The 21,548-nt window shown below is 39.6% G+C and overlaps 1 protein-coding gene across 11 annotated transcripts in view; it reads right to left on the reverse strand.

Annotated features, from left to right (window-relative positions):
* The window catches only part of robo2 (roundabout, axon guidance receptor, homolog 2 (Drosophila)), a 302,845-nt gene that overhangs the window by 175,274 nt on the left and 106,023 nt on the right, over positions 1 to 21,548 (reverse strand). Inside the window, exon 1 of one of the 11 annotated variants that reach the window (XM_061719666.1) lies at positions 1,055 to 1,728. The exons of the other annotated variants lie outside the window; for them this stretch is intronic. Coding sequence (XP_061575650.1) covers positions 1,055 to 1,109 — 55 coding nt within the window. The 5' untranslated portion in view covers positions 1,110 to 1,728. Of the gene's footprint in view, positions 1 to 1,054; positions 1,729 to 21,548 lie in introns of those variants that run through there. 11 annotated transcript variants of the gene reach the window in all.

Here is a 21,548-nt window from a genome sequence, read left to right on the forward strand (position 1 = left end):
GTCACATGTCAAACTCATCCTAGTTATGATTTCTGTCATAAGCTGTCCTATTTATATCTAATGTGAGCCATCATACTACCTCTGCAAGTTAGGCTTAAAAAAAAACAACCCCTCCCGTTAAGGTAATTCTCTGTTCTGCCCCTAAATCCCTTGAAACCTTGGAATATCATGCTGATACTGACTTGGCTTTCAGGGGCAGACTGGATAAACAGAGCAGAGACTTTTGGCTGCTGCAATTAATCAGTATCAATCTCATTTGCTCTCTCTACATCATTATTAAAACTTAATCAGAAAAATGAAAATAAACGGAGGCAGAGTTTCACCTCTGATTTAAGCTCATAATAAAATGGTTGCACACAGCTGTGAGATTTTAATAATAATAATGACCAACAAAATATTCATTTTACACTAGAAAGGCTGAATGAAATACAACTGTAATAAATCAGACAAAAATCCATATTTTTTTCATAATTTCTACAGTTTTTTACGACATGGTGGTACTTAAAATGCTTTTTAAATTCTATTTGCTTTTCATTTTGTTGAAGTATTTTATACAGTATAATGTACACCGCTTTCAGCCTGTAACCATCACACCAAACACCATCAACAGTCAATATCTGGCATTTAAGGTCTACAGGCTGGTTCATCTGTTGCATTAGGGGGGGAAATCAATCTAAAGAAAATAACCAGCTGTTATGGATGTGGATAGAGTAAATATCTGTTGAATTCACCTACTTAGTCGAGTTACTTTGAGTATAAAAAATAAAACAAATGGGGGAAATATGAAACGAATGCTGCTGTGAAGTCAAACAAATTAAAATGACAACTTTAGGAGATTTACCAACTCATCAAAAGTGTTGTTCACAAGTTAACATTATGAACAATAATCATAATTGCGTTTGAAAATATATAGGCTACTTTCATAATAATGTAAAAACAGCGTTTGGATTACGAGTACCGTCTTGATAAAACCGTGCAAAGCAGAAGCGTTTTTAACATGTCTAACCCATTAAAACTAAAGTTTTTCTACAACAACACGTGTTTCGTAACTTACCATCAACTTGAAAATACAGTAATCCACTAACAAGGATGAAGGCTAGTGGACCCATTCTCACATATTAAAACATCCACAGCGGGCGCGCAAATCCTCAAATTCACAGCGGAGAAATATGTCCAAAATGACAAGTCAAGTCCGCTCCACGTTTGTGGGACCGGTGGACAGGTCCTACTGCCCTACTCACTGACAAAAGCCAGTTTAAATGTCCAAAACCTCAGTGGATCCATTGAACAGTAGTTCACCCGAAGCAGCTTCGGGGTGTGAACATCCAGCAGACCTTCAATCCAAACTCTCGCTGTTGGAGAATTATCCCGAGTTCCCCTGCGAGCTCATCCGGAATCTCATCTATTTCTCTAAGATGACCTACTGAACGAGCCGCAGCCCGGCGAGTCTGTGAGGAGAGAAATTGAAGTCCACACTGTAAATAAAGCACGACGCACAGGCTCTGTACTTCTCCGCGGGTCCTCGCGTCTCTGGCAGCTTTCAAATCTGCATCTCCACACGAATCAGCAGATATACCAAACTGTAAAACAGACTTGAACTTTTAACAGTTGACCAAAAGTTGTTGTTTTTTCTTTTTGTTTATGTTTTACAGCGGGAAAGCGCTATAGATTTACATATGTATATATAAATGTACAGTCACTGTACAGTTAGACATCCTCGTGTCTCTCTCTGCGTCTGAGCGTCAGCAGCTTCAGCAGCTTCAGCAGCGCGGCCGCTAGGAGCGCACGCTCTCTGCAGCGGCTCAGCCCGCAGCCCGGCACACTAAAGGCTGATTTATGGTCCCGCGTTACACCAACGCAGAACCTACGGCGTAGGTTACGCGGCGACGCGCACCACCCTACGCCGTACCCTACGGCGTAAGCTCTGCGTCGATTTAACGCGGAACCATAATTCAGCCTTGAGGCTGCACACGCTTCCACAAAACGCTGATCTGACCCCGAGGCTGCAGCGAGAGGCTGGATTGAGACAGTTTGGAGAGATACAAAGGAGAAGAGGGATGGGATCTCATACATTTCTCTAAAGTTTACATGATCAAGACTCCAGACACGAATGCGCCAGGGTATAAAAAACCTAAAACACTCATTTGCATGATTGCTTGATTGCGTGTCATTCAGATTTTGGAACTAATTTTGCGTACATAAGGCCATTGTTTACCACGCAATGTGAGCTCTGAACTGATAATCAGTAGAGAATAAACGTGGTGGGGAAAAACAACACAATTTAAACGTACTCACTGCAGTTTTAATGGGTGCAGCTTTTACATTTGTAGACTACAGACTGTAAGAAAAATTAAAATGTCACAATATGAGTAGAGACAAAAGGTTGAATATGTATTAATATGAGGAAAAATAATACCTTGGAACCTTAAAATGTTATTTATTATGTTAGAATATGTTGAAATTCCTGATCGATAGACACCGAATGCAACCTCCCCAAGAGTCAGATATGGATGTTTACGTGTTGAGATACTGGAGCAGTTCTAACTTTTATCTCTGTGTGGAATCAATGACCGATTGACTGAGCTCATGCAGCAAGATGAGGACTGACAGCTCTGCATACAGGCAATAAACAAATACATGTCTTTCTTTGGACTCAACAATGCAGCAGAAATAGCAAGTATGAAGCAAAATCAATGCAATCTAACTTCTTATCTGGGTCAAATTAAAATAAAATTAAAGTACTATGATTGGACAAATAGAAATCGGGACCAAAGGTGTGTTCAGAGATGGAGCGGAGGTTTGTGCATGTGGCGTGAGATACTCCCCAGCAACTCTCAACAGCACGTTCTCTCATATGGTTGAGCTCTGAGCGCCCCCTAGTGGTGCCCGATTTAACTTTTTAATACAAACCCTGTAAATAGACAAAAGGAGGGAACAGCGGACGCAAAGTCAACAGCAATATAATTATGTGATTGCTATAAGACAAATGTGGCATAGCAGTCTGTATTCTTCTATTTTTCAGCTGCTGAATTAAGATTTGATGAACGTCACATCACGCCTGACTCAACACATAATAAAACACAGTAAATATGTATGTAGGACTAGACAAGTCTAATCTGAAATAACTAAACAAGTTTCTCAGAATCATACCGATAGAGACAAAAAAAGGCACATTATTAATTTTTTGCTTTCCTCAAAATGTTGTTTCATTCCAAATCATTTACTGAATCTTTTATACTAATAAATCAAAGCTAAAGGATGAGCACACCCATGTAAAAATATGTTTAACAACAAGCTAATAAGTTAACCTTTTCCCTTTTTCCAAAGCAGAGTCAACACTAGTAGGGTATGGACTGAATGGATTGGATTTTCTCATGTTATGATTCACATCAAAGGCAACCATACAACAAAGTCCAGAATATTTCCTCTGAACATGTCTTTGAAAAATGTAGAGGCCGCCATGACAAAATGACTTTGGCTGAAGGAAAACACTTCTATCGCTTTTAATAATAGCTCTGACTGCTCATGGCTTTTTTTTTTTTCCTATCTGCTGTTTGTTTGCTGAGCTACATGCTGCAGCTTGTCCAGCAAAGTACTTACTAGGAACTGCAGCATGTTGCAAGTTGCTAGCTGGCTCTCACTGCAAGCCATGCTGTCAGCCGGCCAGACGCAGTGATTTGTCTTCATATTAAATATGTTTGTGAGCCGCATGCAAATGCTGTCTTCTCAGTGTTTCTATAGTGTCCTAGATTCCTCCACGATGCGTGCAGCCATGAACGCATACATTAGAAGCCAAACAAAAATTTATTGTGTAATCAGTTTTGCTGGAGGTTCAAAGCAAATAAAAGAGAGGAAAAAAAGGGAATTGGAGAGAGGTCATTTACTAAGAAGAAAAGCCTACTTCAAACATAAACAATGGTGGCTTCATTGATGGAAAAGGAAGTAGAGTGTAATTCTCCCTCAAGCTCAGCCTGTTATTCCCAACACTCAATCTCTTTATCTGTTGCAGAGGCAGTGATATTCCCCGGGTTTCTAAATATCAGCTCAAAGTGGATTTATTTTAATTACACTGGAGCCTGTGTTTACTCAGGACATGGCATGCTACATAAAAATGAGATGGAAGAGCTTTAAGTGATGGACTGATAACTCATGGACACCACAGCATGGGCTTTATGCCTCATTCCACTGAGAGAAAAATGTCACACATCTTATACGATTTTCACACATGGTTATAAGGATTGATAATTATTTCAGTTTTAAAAACACAGCATGCAGATTAGGCATAAACACAAACAAGTGTGTAGCCAGAGGGTTATAAAAACAAAGACAGAGCGTTGGGTTGGATCGAGATCATCCAAAACACAGAAGCCGTTCAAGACTTTGGAAAAACAGTCTTGCAAATATATACTTTTTATTTTTTCCCCAGAGAGAGAAACAGGACATAAACAGATATTGAAATAGATCATTTGTTCTAAAATAAACTAATCACATCAGAATTACTGTCAATGTTTTCTCTATTCATGTATCTTTAACTAGATCAAACATCTGGTCACTGATGGATTTTTAGTGGAGCTGTCAATTAGAAGAGTTGTTTGACCCACATCCATCCACACCAATTCAAGCAACATGAAGTTTACTCTCAAAGCCCGCTGACGCTTGTGGCAAAATAAAATTAAACAATGTCTTTTAGTGAAACACAACATACAAAAGAACGACTGAGAATTCAATAAGTAGAGAGTCAAAGTTTAAACTGTTTAAAAAGGAATTGAGGTGACATCGTATAGGCTTTAGTATCCTTTCTACTCAGCATCTGCCACAGTATTGATCAGCTGTGCCCCAGTGAATCTCAAGGGAGTTTTAATCAGCTAACAGCTTAGGATAATATGAAATAATAGTAACAGTAACATTATTAATCCACAACATCAAAAATCCAATTGAACCCAATATACAGATGAGGTGAGAACTAAACTGTGCATGTTGCTACAGTATAGTAATGCAAACACAGCACACTTTGTATTGAAAAAGAACAGGGAAAAAGATGGTCATGATGCAGTTTGTGATAGCCTATCTTTGAATGCAGCACAATGACGGAATTTCGAAACTGAGGCTACAAACTAACATGATGGTGATGAATGTTTAATGTTGACTCTGGCACTGCTAAACACAAGACGATGAAGTTGAAGTTCTGGATCAAACCCTGCACTCTTTAGAAATGTTTGTATATTCATAGATGGCTATACTCGTGCGCTTTGATGCTTGCTTCTTGGTTGACAGCACACAGAGGGAGAGAGGAGGAGGATGGAGAGCACGAGAGATCGGGTGAAACCCTCCACCTACATTCACTGCAGTAAATTCCACATTGATTTCACATGACCAAGCAGGGTGTTAAAAACAACGTTGCAGATAGTACACATTTATATCAACCATACTGTATGAAATTCTGCTTTTTGGGGTGATATAGGGAAGAGGGGTAGAAAAGATAAAAGGGAGCTGCATGGACTTTCAGGGCGAAGTCAGAGAGAAGGTGAGACAGGTAAAAGACAGGTGAGAAAACACACTAGAAATTAGACTGAAGAACCTGTTGTCACAGCAACACTGAGCAGCCATCTATTCATTTTTTTATTTTTTTTTTGTATATCGGCTTCATCCTTTTCAGGGTTGCGCGGGGCTGGAGGTTGTCCCAGCTGTCATCTAGCAAGAGGTGGTGAACACCCCGGACACATATGCTCCAGAATAGCTCAATGTCTAGCTGTGCCTGATAACTTTAAAATACAAAGCAATTCAAACTCTAACCCCAGCACTGCAGTTTTGTAGATTAAAAACAAAGTTTAGTGTCCATAGGTGGTCCCTAAGTGGAGAATTATATGTCTACAAGCCAATCAGGAGAGTGTTCAACAGCAGCAACGCTCTCTAAGTTTGCAGACTACACACTGTGATGGAGGCTTTTGCAGCATTTTAATTGCATGTATCCAGAATGCAATTCCAATGTAAAGTATGAATCAAAGGCAGACAGTGACGAAACCCGTAGTTTCAGCAGAAATGCCTCCCTTGTGTGTCTGGAGGAGAAAAAGAAAAGTGTTTTTAATTGTGTGGCAGGTCAGAGGTTCGGGTAGCAACATTACTCATGATCAGATCAGAGTGGTATTTGGGGAGCTCTTAGCTGGATATCTTTCATGGCTGAGTATCCCCTTTCTGAGTTTGTGTCTCTGTGTGGAGATGATTAGGAGCTGGAGGTGGGAGGAGGTGGTGTGTGATGTGTGGTGGGGTGATTAATGTAGATGTCAGTGGTGGCCCTCCCTCCCCGGCTCCCTCCCCAGCATCTGTAATGACACCTGGGGTAGGCACAACGGGTCTACCTGCAGCCTAGACTCCCTCAGCAGGGCATGATTCTTCCCCATGATCCTCCTCTGTCAGCAGTCCTGTCACTGGCCTCGGATCAGGCTCTTATTAATGGGCCTCTGTGTCAAACATAGATATTAAGCTGAGCCCTGCTCTGCACAAGTCTCAACAATAATAACACCCACACGGGCACACACACTGACACATTTCTATACAATACAGTGACAGATGCAAACACACACACACACGCACACAGTATAGCAACATACTGCACACTCATAACTCTGAAACACATCACTAGATGTGCGGTAACATTCACTGAAATATTACTTTCTTCTTTAGCAAGTTATATGAATTCATTCCAGGATGACAAAGAGTCCATAGATCTATGGGATATCTCTGTTTCCTCCTTCCCTTCAACTGTTTAATACACATAACCCGGCATCACATTATGCTGAATAAGTGACAAACCTTTCACTATGATGCATTGTTCAACAATGCAAACCACTTGCATCAGCAATGAATAGGATCCACACAGTCACAAAAAAGCTTATACTGAGTAGACATGAGTAAAGACTGAGCAGATCTTTTTTTTTCTTCTCCAAAAATGTGGAAAGCTAATCTTGGTCACTGCACGTTGAAGGCAAAGCAACATGGATACTCCATGTTTTTGTGTGTTAATTTCAAGACATAAAAAAGCAGATGTGTGCTTATTCAGGACGATGAAATCTATAATGGAAGACAGCATGATACGTGTTGAAATCTGAACACTCTGACACTCCCGCAGAGGGGAGTGAGCAAGACACCAGACAGATGAAGGGAGCATGGAGGACACGACACCTGAGCTCAGTGTAGAAAGAGGCTTCTATCAGCAGGATATAAACTGTGATTTTTTCCCCCCCCTCTGCCTCCACTGGAAGGCACAGGAAGAGAGACAGGGACTCAATATCAAATGTTGCAGAACTAGGGATTACTGGAATTGTAGCTTTTAAAAATCAAGTTCAGTTCTGTTATTCCTTGTTTGGTGTCCCTCTTCGCTGATGGTGTACTTTATGTGTTTAATAAAAGCAATGAAATGTGATGATGTTTGGAAATGTAAGTGAACATGCAACTATTATAATATTCTTGGTAGAGAACATTCATAATGATGGTTTGATGGTTTATATATATATATATACAAATCGGGAGTAACAGTAAATATTCTGTGAACATTTGTGGATTACTGTAAGTGTTCATTACTAAACGAGCTATAATCAAATGGGAACAAAGAGTTTAAGACTTGTATCTGTTGTGAGTTTAAATAGATACAAGTTCCCTAAACTACAGTAATAGACTGATACAAAATACAGTATATAAAAAGAGGAACAAACTATTCAAGAAATTCAATGACTAAGCAACACTTAAAAGCAGCAGATGTCTGAGAAGTGGAATTTAATTTTTTTTCCTTCCTCTGCTTCATTGACTTGGGAAACAAAACAAAATGGCCCAAGTTCAGCAATGTTCACTCCACAGCCGAGCTGACAAACCTTACGACTGGCCTGGCCAGCCCCTCTAAATATTTTCCTCATCAATAAAAAAAGGTTCCTCTGAATTCAACGTTGATTTCAGGGACAGAAAGAAAGAAGCCTCTGGATGGCATTAGGTAGGTAGGCATCCATCCATTATCCATACCCGCTTCTACCTATTTAAAGTCACAGGGATCTTAAGGAGCCTATCCTCGCCCTCTTTGGGTGAAAGGCAGTGACACACTCTAGACAGGTAGCTATTTCATCACAGTGCCCAACATATGGAGAACCCCACAGCCACCGGGGGAACCTACAAACTTCACACAGAAAGGTGAAGATTTGACTCAGAAACGTTCTTGCTGTGAAGCAACGGTGGTAACCGCCAAGCCACTGTGTGAGCCTTTTCTCAGAAATCGGACCAGAATCAACATAAGACATCCAAAATGGCATGGAGCAGGGACACTGGTGAATCGCTGCTGTTGGTTCCTCCCGTAAAAAGCTCTGGATCTTGGTGTTATTAGTCATTCTGAGGCCATTTGGTTGTTTTGAAAACTGGCTCATAGATGAAGAGCTCCTGTTTAGACATGAATACAAGTCTTTGCTTGAAGCTGGTTTCATGTGTTCTGGTTGGAAATTGGTGTGAATGAGAGGTGTACCTGACCCATTTCATGAGAGAAAATCTTTTTTTTTTCCTGCATTTGCACGATGACTGACCCGACAACAACAAATTTAGTACTTTTTCAACAACTTGTGTCTGACAATGAACAATGTTTATTTATTTCATCCAATGATCAGGTGGCAGAAATGTTGTTTTCTCCTGTGGTAAAATATTCAATCAAAACAAATTTTCTTAACTTTTAAATTAGTTTATTTTGGAAATCATGCATAGTAGCAGTGGGGCAATTGCTTAACCCCACAGGGTTATTTCAGGAAATGAAATCCTCTCTGCAAGAAAGAAAGATGGTTTTATACTCGCAAAAGCCATTTTTAGAAATCTATTATCAAGCTCACATGCCAAAACAGAATCTGTAAATTAAATTAAAATTTAAGTCATAGTGTATCCAGAGTTAGGTTTCCAGGATGATTTTCTTCCCTTCTAAATTTCCTTCCCACTCTTATTAGATATTCCAGCACCAGTTACTTCAACTACACTCCTGTCATTTAGGGAATTTCCCTGTCAAGGTGAAAAACAGCCCATTGGCAGGGTCCTGAGAGCTGCAGCTAATTAGTTGGCCTACTTTTTTCCTGAACACAGCTGCTTAAGCTGTCTCTGTGGAAACTCATCACAACTGTCATTCCCCACCTTGGGCAAGACTTGATAACAGGGTGCTAGTCGGTGTCATGACAGGACGGGGTAAACAATTTTGTCTGGTAAACGATGGGCAGCAGCCACTAATGAGTGAGAGGTAAATGTTTGACCCTGGACGAGTCAGAAGGGAGTAAAAGAGAGGAAGGGAGGATGCGAGCCTCTGAAGTATCTCTCAACCGTCTTTATCAGCTGGGACATTGTCCTTCCTCTCTCCAATCCTCCTACAAACCACAGCTAGAGACATCATTAGGAAAGCTGCGAAATCTCCCTCTGATTGCAAATTCCATTGCCCTGCTCCACTGACCAGACTATAAAAACTGATAAAGCTGGCTGTGTGTTTGCTGTGAGGAAACACACAGTATCAGTCTCATAAACATCTGTCTGTGTAATGGAAAGAGGAAATGAGAAGTTTTTGCCTTTCATTATCCTGTAGGGGATTCTGAAAAAGGCACAGCTGGCCTCTTAAACACCCATGTAACTTTAAAGAAACAAAAACAAGGATTTATTAAAGCTATCAACATAACTCATTGATCAAAAAACAAGTTAAATAACTGCCAAGTTTCTCAAAGACTTGGCAGAGAGCAGCTTCCATCAGGCCACAACGATTTACAAGTCTTGTTGGGGAGACTTTAATAGGAATTTACAGCACATGAAGAACAACACTTAAATGGGATTGTGAAACCAAATTACCACATTCGACCTGTTGAGTTCTCGCATGATTTATTGAATGCTGTATATTGTAGCCACTGCATGTTTCCCACTTTTATTGTAGTGTTTATTGTATCTTCTAATTAACTAAAAGACTTTTTGATATGATGAATTATATTTGAACGACTTTCACATCAAATCTTAGAGAAGGTCATATTGGGAGCACTTAGACTTATGCCTGCATTATAATTACATATGCGTTAGATATGGTGCACATATGCTCTACTCACATTAACATCCTGGTTCATAATTGATTATACTGAAATAATGTATTTAATTACTTCTGCAAGGGAGGCAGATCCTTATGGACATACTATATTTATTGACATTTGCCTTAATTTCAGCAGGACTTTGTAAAAAAAAAAAGAAAAAAAGAAAAACTTTACCATTTAGATTTTTCTGTAACTTGGTGGAAAGCTAGACGTGCAAAAAGAAAGAACAAATAAACTTCATTTTGCCATAGGTTTATAATGATTTAGTTGAAATTTGTACATTATCGACTCTATGCCATTGGTGGAACTCTGCACTCCGTTAATAGTTAAGATGCAAGTCAATAGTTATTCATGGGGTTTTTGAGCAGTTTGAGCCTGTGAGCTTTTCTGTTTTACAGGGGGTACTACACCAATTAGGGCCTTGCACTTGCTTCACATCTCTTTAGAGTTGTTTTTGTTTGTTGTGAGCTCATGTATTCTCCTTTTAATTAATATGTTTTGAAGATCAGGTTGTATTCCAGCTGCTTTCTGAACATGCTGTTGTGCAGCCGCCCATAAAAAAGAGAAATCTTGACCTTACTGTTTTTTCTATTTATCAGCCATTTTTGAAGTTGCCCTTTCTGTCGAAAGTCCTGAAGAAAGTTGCTTTTAATCAACTCGAGGCATTTTTACACAATAATGACATTTGTGAAAAGTTTGTTTTTAAATCACATCATAACACAGAAACTGCTCTTTTAAGAGTTGTCACTTACTTTGACTGTACCTAGGTACAGTTTTAAAGTGGATCAGGTCGTACCTTTCAGAGAGAACCTTTTCGGTTCATATTGGTGAAAGCTTTTCTTCAGCTCCCTTGACTTATGGGGTTCCCCAGGGCTCTATTTCAGGCCCCATGTTATTCTCATTGTAAGTTGCGTGTGGGATCTATATTGAGGAAGCATAATATGCTTTTCATTGTTTGGTAGATGATATCCAGGTTTACATGCCAATAATATCAGACAGTTACACTTCACTAGAGCCTTTGTTAGGATTGTCTGATAGAGGTCATGATTTGGTATATCAGATGTGGTCTGCGGTTCAGCTGATGTTCTTGGCTAGAAAAAAGTAATAAATGCTTTTGTTACATCACGTTTAGACTACTGTAATGGCCTGTATGTTGGTTTAGATCAGTTGTTATCAATCCTGGTCCTCAAGTACCGTGCTCTGCATGTTTTAGATGCTACCCTGCTTCAGCACACCACGATACAAGTAGCCGTGACTGGCTAGGCCACTCCAGGACCTTGAAATGTTTCTTACGAAGCCACTCCTTCGTTGCCCAGGCGGTGTGTTTGAAGACTTACAGAAAACATTTGACCTCTGTCATTGCCAACAAAGGGTACAGAACAAAGTATATAGATTAACTTTTGTTATTAAACAAATACTTATTTTCCACTATAATTTTCCACTATAATTTGCAAATACATTCTTTAAAAATCAGACAATGTGATTTTCTGGATTTTTTTTTTTTTCATTTTGTCTCTCATAGTTGAGATATACCTGTAATGAAAATTACAGGTATATCTCATCTTTTTAAGTGGGAGAACTTGCACAATTGGTGGCTGACTAAATACTTTTTTGCCCCACTGTATATGATTGTAAAGCCCTTTGGTCAAGCTTGTTGTTTTTAAATGAGCTATATAAATAAATGCGAACTTTGACCTTATGTAATATTATTTTTAATGTCAATGTTCTGTTGTAACCTTCACTGAAAATGTACATTTGTTCATTTTTACTTTTTTTGTACTAGCTGTTCCTATTTGATAACATCTCCCTGTACTATCTGCAATAGAGATTTCTTAGAAAGAACAGTGAGTGCAAGGCTGATCCAAATTAAATTCAACCTTCTTAGGTACCAATGACATCTGATCAATCAGCAGTATTTGAGGATTGCTAGGACAACCAATTGTTCTAATTCATGGAATACATTTTCTGTTTGAACAGGTTACAAAAGTCTTGTTTTCTGTGGCACTTTGAGATTTCTTTAAATGATTACAAATAAAAGTTATAATAATAATATTTATTATTATTATTATTATTACTATTATTATTATAAAAGTGCAGTGGAATGCTGGGTTCACACTATGTGACTTTGGCCGTCCCAGATGAAAGATGTGCAAGGAGGCACGGTGGCGATGCTGGTAGTGCAGCCGTTTCACACCTAGAAGGGGGTTCTAGGTGGTTCAATTCTCGCACTGGGTGGGGTTGGCGAAAGGGCCTTTCTGTGTGGAGTTTGCATGTTCTTCCCATGTTCCCTTGGGTAGCTAATGTCAGATACCCTCACAAAAACATGCAGCAGTCCTGGACTACACACTGCCCCCTCTGGCCAGCCGGGGTTACAGATGGGGGGGGTGATTGAAAAAAAAAAGAAAGCTGTGCAATTGTGGGAAGAATCAATGTTAAAAAGGGTGGTGATACATCTCAGAGTGAAACGGGGCAGAGGAAAGAAAGAATCGTCTTGTAACCAAAGACAGGCTGCACCAGATATCAAGCAGTGCCAGAAATCATACAAATAAAACACAACTTGAAATGATGTATGAAAACGACACAGGGCAATTATTTAACGAAAAAGTGAAACATAAATGAATCTAAGCTTTATGAAACTCTCAGAAAGGAGTTTCAAAAAAGTTTCATTGTTGCAACGCTGCCTTATGAATCCATTGGAAGTCATACATGTGTGCAATGATCCAATAAGACTGCAAAAAATGTACAGTGTATCCTGGGAGATAGACACAGCATTTAGTAGATTATCAAAGTAGTATTTATAGTGTGGAACTACATTATACAACATATAAGGAGAGGATTAGTGATTCCCCTCTGCCGGAGGTGTACAGTACAGCTGAAATACAGCCATAACAATGGCATTCCTTTGTTCTTACTTTACAAGACAGCCAATACAGATGGAAAATGTTGATGACAGAAAAACTGTGTTGCATCCAAGAGGAAAAACTAATACCATTTTCAAAACGACATACTATTGAATTCTGCTGTAATACCACAATGCATTATGAGATATAGATAAGAAGTAGGTTCAGGGTTCAAGGTTGTCATTCCAAAAGTCCAAGTACAAGTGGAATGAACAAGTAGAACAAATAGACTAGTTTTCTCAGAGATCGAAAACAACCTGGGTACTTTTTGGATATTGTATTATGCCGATTGCGAAATCGTTTGCATACTTTGTCAAAAATCAACACAGAGTAGTAATATATGTGTATATGGTTTTAAAAATCGCCTACAACATAGGTTTGTTAACCTTTAAGCTGCTGTATTATAACAACAAGATTATTTGGATACAGTCATGAAACAATTTTGTTTTTCAGTTGTTTGCATTTGAGTTCGGACATTTTGATTGGGTTACTAATCAATATTTGTCAACTGTCTGTATAAATACAGTGAACAAAACACATTGATTTAAAAAGGGTATTCCACTTATTCAGACTACCCCGCCCATATACGTTGAGTGCTATCGGCAGAATCAATGAAAGGCTGTACACATCAGAGGTTTAAAGTTAATTTTCCCCCAAAATGGAGCGTGATTTAGAGCCTTGGGTCAGTCAATCCCAAATGACACATTAGGCTCCTCATCCCCATGCGTGACTGGGGACACATGAACCTTTGTGGGGGGAGTAAAAAATATCCAGACATAAGCGCTCCAGGCAACCTCAACTGCCATAAGTGCTTCAGTGTCACTAATCTGAGCTGAGTGATGGTCTGACACAGAAGAAGCTGTATACGACCACAAATGCACATCATGAAAGCGAGCTATCAACAACTAATATATATCCACAGATCTGGTGAAGATGTTAAAGCAAAGACTGCAAAGTAGTTTATAAGTAAGGATTACATGTTGCACTGTGCGGTTCAGTATGTTCTCCAAGTAAACTCCGTCGTGAACTGGAGCAGCAGGGATGAAACCTGTAACCCTTTGACTGAAAGACATCATTCTACCATTTGAACTATAGTCAACCTTTGAAATTGCGATGGACTGAGCTAATGCATGAAATAAGCTGTAGCTCAGGCCTGTCATTTAGACTATGTTCCTCTGAAATCACTGATACAAAACAATGAAGGTATGAAAGTAGATTCCACAGGATATAAGTGGATTCCACGGTTAGCACAAGCCCAATGCTGCTCCTAACCTGACCTCTTATTGTGTTTACTGTCTCCCACAAATAATCCTTTCCCCCCCTTGGCTGAATGAGACATAGACAATATGGATCTCCGTAGTCTCCCGGACCTTAATAAAACCAGGTTTGTGCCCCTGAGATTTCCATTCCCCAGGGCCATGCCTGGAATGGCTGCAGCCTCATACCCTGGCCTTGCCACTTCACACTCTAATTGCTGGCTCATAAGCAAGCGCCACAGCAACAAATCCAGTTAACGACAGTGGCATATTGATTGTAGGCAGGCAGGCAGGCAGCACCCCTGTCCCTAGGTAAGGGGAGGGAGAGCAATGCAGCTTTTACAACCTGAGAGATCGCCTGCTCCTCAATAAAGAGCAAGTCTCTGTGACAAAATAAAAGCCAAAAGATGGTCAGAGTGATACAATTACTGTTTTGCAGCTCTGACCCCAACTGTATGTGAACAATAGAATGAGGGATGAGGGTAAAGGTGGTTGTGGGATGGGGGGGGGCAAGAAAAGAGGGAGGCCCTCATTATAGAGCGAAGCAGGGAAACCTGTTCAATGTGCTCCATTAAAGGGAGCTGAAGAAGCACTTTCTCTTTGTCCCAACAGAGCCATTACAAGCTTATAGTCTAAGCACTTAAGAAGTCAGATTTCGCACCGTGCCACAAATACTATCGGAAGCACTGGGACATTAAGCCAAACAGACCTGAAAGCTATGAATACACAAAAGCTGTAAAGGAACCTATAAATTTGTTATGTCATCAATATGAAAATGGTACTCTGGTAGTCAGAATGCTTTATGGCTACATGGCAAGTTAAACATAATTTCACTTTACTTGTGGTGTTTTATTGTACTTCAAATACTGTAAATATTTCTAAACAAATTAAATACAATGCATACTGACAGGTATTTAAAAAAAATGGGTCTCATGCAGCAAACAAGATGCCTAATAGAGAAAGAAACAGGCATGTTAGTTTGGCATATTACAAAGCCACAAAGAAAGAAAAAGGCAATGTTGCATTTTCCTCTAAATTATTTGCATGGCAGAGCACAGTTAAAGCTGATAGAATAAGGCCAAATAGGAAAAATAAGAGTTTGTTGTTTCATCCAACATCTATCAAAGATGATTTTTCCCCTTGTACTTGTTTTATGCTAGTCAAGAAAAAAAGATAATAGTCTGCACATTATGAAGAGCTGGGAAACAAAATCAAAACCGGCTTTTATTTTTGCGATTTTACAATGTGTTTGATTGCAGCAGGAAGCATAATCTTGTCTTTGCCTTTGTTCTGTAATCTGGTTTACCTTCATTTCACACTGTTTCTAAACCTCCCTGCCTCAAAGAATAGATCTTTCTTGAGCTCTATAAACTGCTACAACAAATAGTAGATTATCACTATTTTTTCCCTCAGTCACAGTCCTACTTGCTCTATTTTCTCTTTCCTCAAAGTTTACTAGATATTATTTGTAAATATTGGAACCCCACTGTTCCAATATTTACAATATTCGCTCTATTTTCCTCCACTCCACTGATCACACTCACATTTGCATAATCTGCTTTCTCATGTAAGAATGCAGTAAAAGGATAGAAAATAAAAAAGGCCCAAGAGTGTACCCTGTCTATTAGGGGATGAATTGTGTGGCTGAGTATCACTGGCCATGGGGTCAGCGTCCCCAGACACAGAACTACAAGACTCCCGCATCTGGACTAATAAAAGGATATGCTGATTTTGCTGGATAAGTTGTTACAACATAAGCTCAACTCAGCACCATTTGGTTTCTGTAACCATCTACGTGTGACCACTACCTCCCTCCCGTCATGGTACTGACCCACACCTTCTCGCCTCTGCTATGTTCCAAGCATTTCTGGGCTGCCTGTTGATTTTTGGCAAGAGGAACACAGAAAGTGAATGATTAAATATTTACATAAGTCTTGCGCATGGCTACTGATTACCAGCTGCATCAAAGACACCTCCATGACTACTAACATTGCAATGTTTAAATTCCCTACCCCACATTGCGGTTGAAAGTTGAGAAATGTTTAACTTATAAATTCTCTTTTATCGTGTCTGAAAACACAACATGCACCTTCATCCTTTCTGCACTTTGGAATTTAAAACGTTTAAAAGGAACTTCTTTCATGGGTTTCTGACTTTGTACCTAGTAATACTGCATATTAACAGCAGGATTTCACTCAGGCGTGTTTACTGCAAAATGTTTTGCAACATAAAATGTTGCAACAATAAAGACAAAATAGGGCTCATAACAATAACAAGAGATCAATCACTCTTTTCAGATAGCTAAAACTGTTAAAATACTGTAATGGTGATCTGTCTGTATGAGTCCAAAATACTAAAGAGGTCACTGAATAGGATGCAGTCATATAAGATGAAATCTGCCACTAAAACAGACATTGCAAATTGCAGGTGATTAATCCATTGAAAACTTGAGAAATAAATCCGATAAATTCTTGACATCACAGAAATAGCAGTAGGCGGGGGGGTTCCATAAAGTGCAACAGACGTTAGCAAGTCTTGCAGACCAACACAAGGGACTTGCACTCAAGAATCCAAGAGAAAGTTGGCAGGAGCAGTCAGCTGGCTGAGAATAAAGAACGGGCTAGAGGTTGTAAACTACCTTGTTTAGTGCAAATGAGTGTGAATGTAGGAAAGCAACATTCCTATAGTATTTTAAGGTCTGTTTGCATGCTCTTCTCTGCCCTGCTGTGTTGAAAACTAGCAAATAGACAAGGTTTGTAGCTAAAAGTGGGACATGATGCCAACAATGACAACATTAATAACAGTGATAACAGGAGCAGACAGAGCCACTCGATTTTTTTGGCCAGACGTAAGGTTGGAAGCGGCAGTTCAATAGCATGGCTTATTGCACTTTAATTACAGTCTTGTTGCGCCCTTGTTACTCTACAGCGAGAGTCAGTGGAACATATAATGTCGACCTTCATGTGTGCTACACTCAAAACTGGCTTTTAAGCACAATTGTTTGCTCACTCAGACATATTTTTTTTGTGCATTCACACATACACACAACTATAATTGTCAAACAATTAATGGTGTTTGGGGTTAGGTTAATGTTCACTGAGGGATTATTGAACAACAAGCCCAAAGTACACAACACTAGTTGTGTATCCTGAAGATGGTTTGTGTGTGCTCTTTGATTTTTCTTTTTTTGCAATAATTTTGCTTGTTGTGTGTCTACTTATAGCCATTCTATGTTATGCACCTTTGTCTTTACGTGTGTGTGTGTGTGTGTGTGTGTGTGTGTGTGTGTGTGTGTGTGTGTGTGTGTGTGTGTGTGTGTGTGTGTGTGTGTGTGTGTGTGTGTGTGCGTGTGTGCGTGTGTGTGTCTCTCACACATGTTTCCAAAATGTCTATGTATCACACTTCAGTCAGTTTGGGTCTGTGTTGCATCCCTTTGTGGTGCTGGTGTTACTAAGACAACAGGTCCCATGACTCCTTGGGTGTCTGTGTCTGTTCCCAGCAGGCAGCTTCAGCTCTTCGGTCATGCCAGTGTTTTGCACAGGCTCCAGATTAGTCATTTGTTCTAATCAACAGTGAATAACACAAAACAGACTCAGGAATGTAGATAAAATTATTTTTCAACAAATGCTTTTTAAGTTGCGCACAGAAAAAAAGAAGACAAATTTAAAAAAATAGACATAAATGTTTCTTCATGGACACACCTGCAAATATCTTCTGATGTAACGTACATGTTTCACATGTGACTGACCACTACAACAATCAGCTGTTTATGCTTTGAGATAATAAGCATGGCCACTACTTCCTAATGCAAGACCATAATCATAACGTACACAAGTAAGACAAATTCTTGGAGACCTCCAGCAATTTTGTTCTCTCATACAGTAAATGTGGCTAGTCTGAACTGTATTTACCTTCTCTAAACTCTTGCCGTTAAGCAAATCAATCTTTTTATTACAATCATACATGGTGCAGTCTGTACTGGTAACCTGCATAGTTGTGCTTGATTGTGCCTGCAGCATATTTTCTATGGCATATCATTCAAACAGTTTTATCTAAATTAGCTTGACAACTGTACAGAAACACAGGGTAAGACACATTGAAAGCCGTAAATTATACTTAAATGTTTCTTACAATACAAAATATAAGAATAGGAATTTCAACACGAGTCTAAAAGAGAAGAAAATGAGCTGCTGCAGACTCAGGACCCCCCTTTTTGCTTTGGCTGCTGTTGGAGGCTTCCAGGACGTAAACAGAATGAATGCGTGGGCACACAGATGTGCGTCAACAACATTATTTGGATTTTACTACACTGGCCCTGATGAGTCTTGCTGCTGGCCTTGAGACTTTATTGTGTGCTACTGATGTCTAACACATAAAATGGAAAAGGTCATCTGAGCTATGAACACATGAAGCTTTTACCACCACAAGAGAATACATACAGGTTTGATAAAAAAAAAAAAAACAGAAAGAAAGAAATATCCACTTTATTTGCTACAATTGTTGTCCAGGTGCTACTGTAGAAGAGATTAAGATGTATCTTATTATAACACAGAGGATCATGTTATCACAAATGCAATCATCATCATTTAACAAGAACTTTCAAGACATAAAAAAAAGCCAGAAAACCAAATTCAGTAAAAAAAAAAAAAAAAAAAGAATTATGTAATTTCTAGAAAAGTTGGGGAGGTTTGTCCAAAATGCACGGAGCACCTAGATTTAAGTTTCATGTATGAAGAAAATGTAAACAAATATAAGACTTTGATGTCAGCAACATAGTAAAAAAAACTTATTGGAGAGTCTAAAATGCAAAAAGATTTACTCCAATACAGGGGATCACAGGAACATTTTATTAGGATGGTTGCTGTTACGAACCATCTTATTTCATATGGGAGAAGCAAGGATGAACTTTATCCTGGAGAGCATCTATCCAGCATGTTTTAGATGTTTCCCTGCTTCAGCACACCATGATACAAGGAGCTGTGTCAACAACAGAACTGTCCGAACCTTGATGACAAGTTAATGATGACCATTGATTAGAATCAGGTGTGTTTCTTGCAGGGAGACACCTAAAACATGCTGGATAGGTCTCTCCAGGACCGGAGTTGGACACCCCTGCAGTATAGTATAATATGCTATATGATTATGTTCATCTGATGATTTGTTAAAAATTGTAGGACCATCAAAATAATATTATTTGCAAGTTTGATATTTTATACATTTGTTTCATTTGGGTGAAGGTATAAATCATTTTGCAGAGCCCCATGAAATTTGTTCTCAGTCCCTTAAATTGTCTTTAGACAAAAAGAAAAAAATCCTGACTATACTCTAGTCTCCTATCAAATTACAATTGATCACAATGCACTACCACTATCTTCAGGATCAAAAAGGGGATACAAAGGAAAACAAGAGAGGATGTGCAGGTCAGCTAGAAGAATTCAAACGTGGCGAGCATTTGGAGCCCAGTGTAATGATTTTTGTGAGTCGGTGTCATCCGAACACCTCGCAGAAAAAGGGACCTGTTTTAATAAGGCTTCTTGTTCTCAAACTACTTATTGATTTTCACTGTAGCAGGTTGAGGGGCAGTGACCTGCTCTGGTTCTTGGCTCTAACAAAAGGTAAATTGAGCCATTTAGAAGCTGGGTCTGTCTTTAGAGGCTCAGACTCACTTCTGACTCCCCTAAGCAATTTATTTCCATCAGGAGGAACTTTTTTTTTTAAGGAGCTGTACAAATTCACCACTGACCTACTACTGAAGATCCTGGCTCACAATTTTTTACTTCTTGCAATCTGCTTCTACTGAGTCTAGGTCTCACCCACCCCCAGTTGTATTACGATTCAGCACCACTCTGACTCAATGGTAGCACAATGTGCACCAAGACAAGAGCTGGCTTTTCTGTTTATTTATTCATTTTGTTACACTCACTGTCAAGCAACATGTCAGAGGAAAAATCCCCAAAATTACAATATTTCCATGAACTACAGACTGTCAAAGGTAATACATCTGGCTGGATGGACCAGCACGAATGTTTATTTCCATTGAAGTAACAATGAAATACGATTGATGAAGGAAACCACTTACCATTATACAATCTGCAAATAATAAAACATATCCGAATGCCTTTAGGAGTTTTAAAGTAATAATAGTAATACAAAAACTACTTCTTACTCTAGTACTACCTAACAGGTGGGAGTTTCTGGTTGATCAGAGTGCTGTGTGCCAGGTGTCAGGTGTTTCTATTTATTTTATTTTAGATTTTACACAAGTGGAGCTCAAGTATTGTGAGGGTTTTTCCTGCTGCTGAGCTCAAACTTGCAAGACTGTAAACACTAATGTCACTGGAAATGACAACCTGATGGGATTACAGCTGTAAAGGACAACTATGCTGTTATATTTGTGGTACACCACACAAAATGTGCCATTACAGTTGATGTGTTAAATATTTTCATTTCAATTTACTATTTCTGTTTATATAAAGAGTTGGCTCTTCACAAAAAAGATAACATTGAATATTGTAATCAATAACAAGTAGTTGGCCTGTAAGACTTCTGATAAAATTGATAGGTACCGGCAGGCCCAGCAACCCGTAGCCCAGGCAATCCTGGAGGCAAAAACTCAGATCTGGGAGGAGTTCAGTGAGGCCATGGAGGACGACTATCGGTCGGCTTCGAAGAAATTCTGTCAAACCATCTGGCGCCTCAGAAGGGGGAAGCAGTACTCTGCCAACACTGTTTACAGTGCGGGTAGGGAACTGTTGACCTCGACTGAGGACAGTGTCGGACAGTGGAAGGAATTATTTGAGGATCTCCTCAATCCCACTGACATGCCTTCCACTGAGGAAGCAGATACTGTGGACTGGGGGACGTACTCGTCCATCACCCAAGCCGACGTCACTGAGGTAGTTCATAAGCTCTTCAGTGGCAAGGCACCAGGGGTGGATGAGACATGAGTACCTCAAGTCTCTTGATGTGTAGGGCTATCTTGGTTGACACTCCTCTGCAACATTCCATGGAGGTAGAGGACAGTACCGCTGGAGTGGTGGGTGGTGCTCCCTCTTTTTTAAAGGGGGGGACCGGAGAATGTGTTCCAACTATAGGAGGATCACACTTCTCAGCCTCCCTGGGAAAGAGGAGAATTCGGCCAATAGTTGAACTTCGGTTTCAAGAGGAACAATGCGGTTTTCGTCCTGGTCGTGGAACACTGGACCAGCTCTATACCCTCTGCAGAGTGCTTGAAGGTTCATGGGTTCATTTGCCAAACCAGTCCACATGTGCTTTGTAGATCTGGAGGAGGCATTTTACCTTGTTCCTCATGGTATTCT

The sequence above is a fragment of the Cololabis saira genome, chromosome 4 (assembly GCF_033807715.1).
Source record: "Cololabis saira isolate AMF1-May2022 chromosome 4, fColSai1.1, whole genome shotgun sequence".
NCBI lineage: Eukaryota > Metazoa > Chordata > Actinopteri > Beloniformes > Belonidae > Cololabis > Cololabis saira.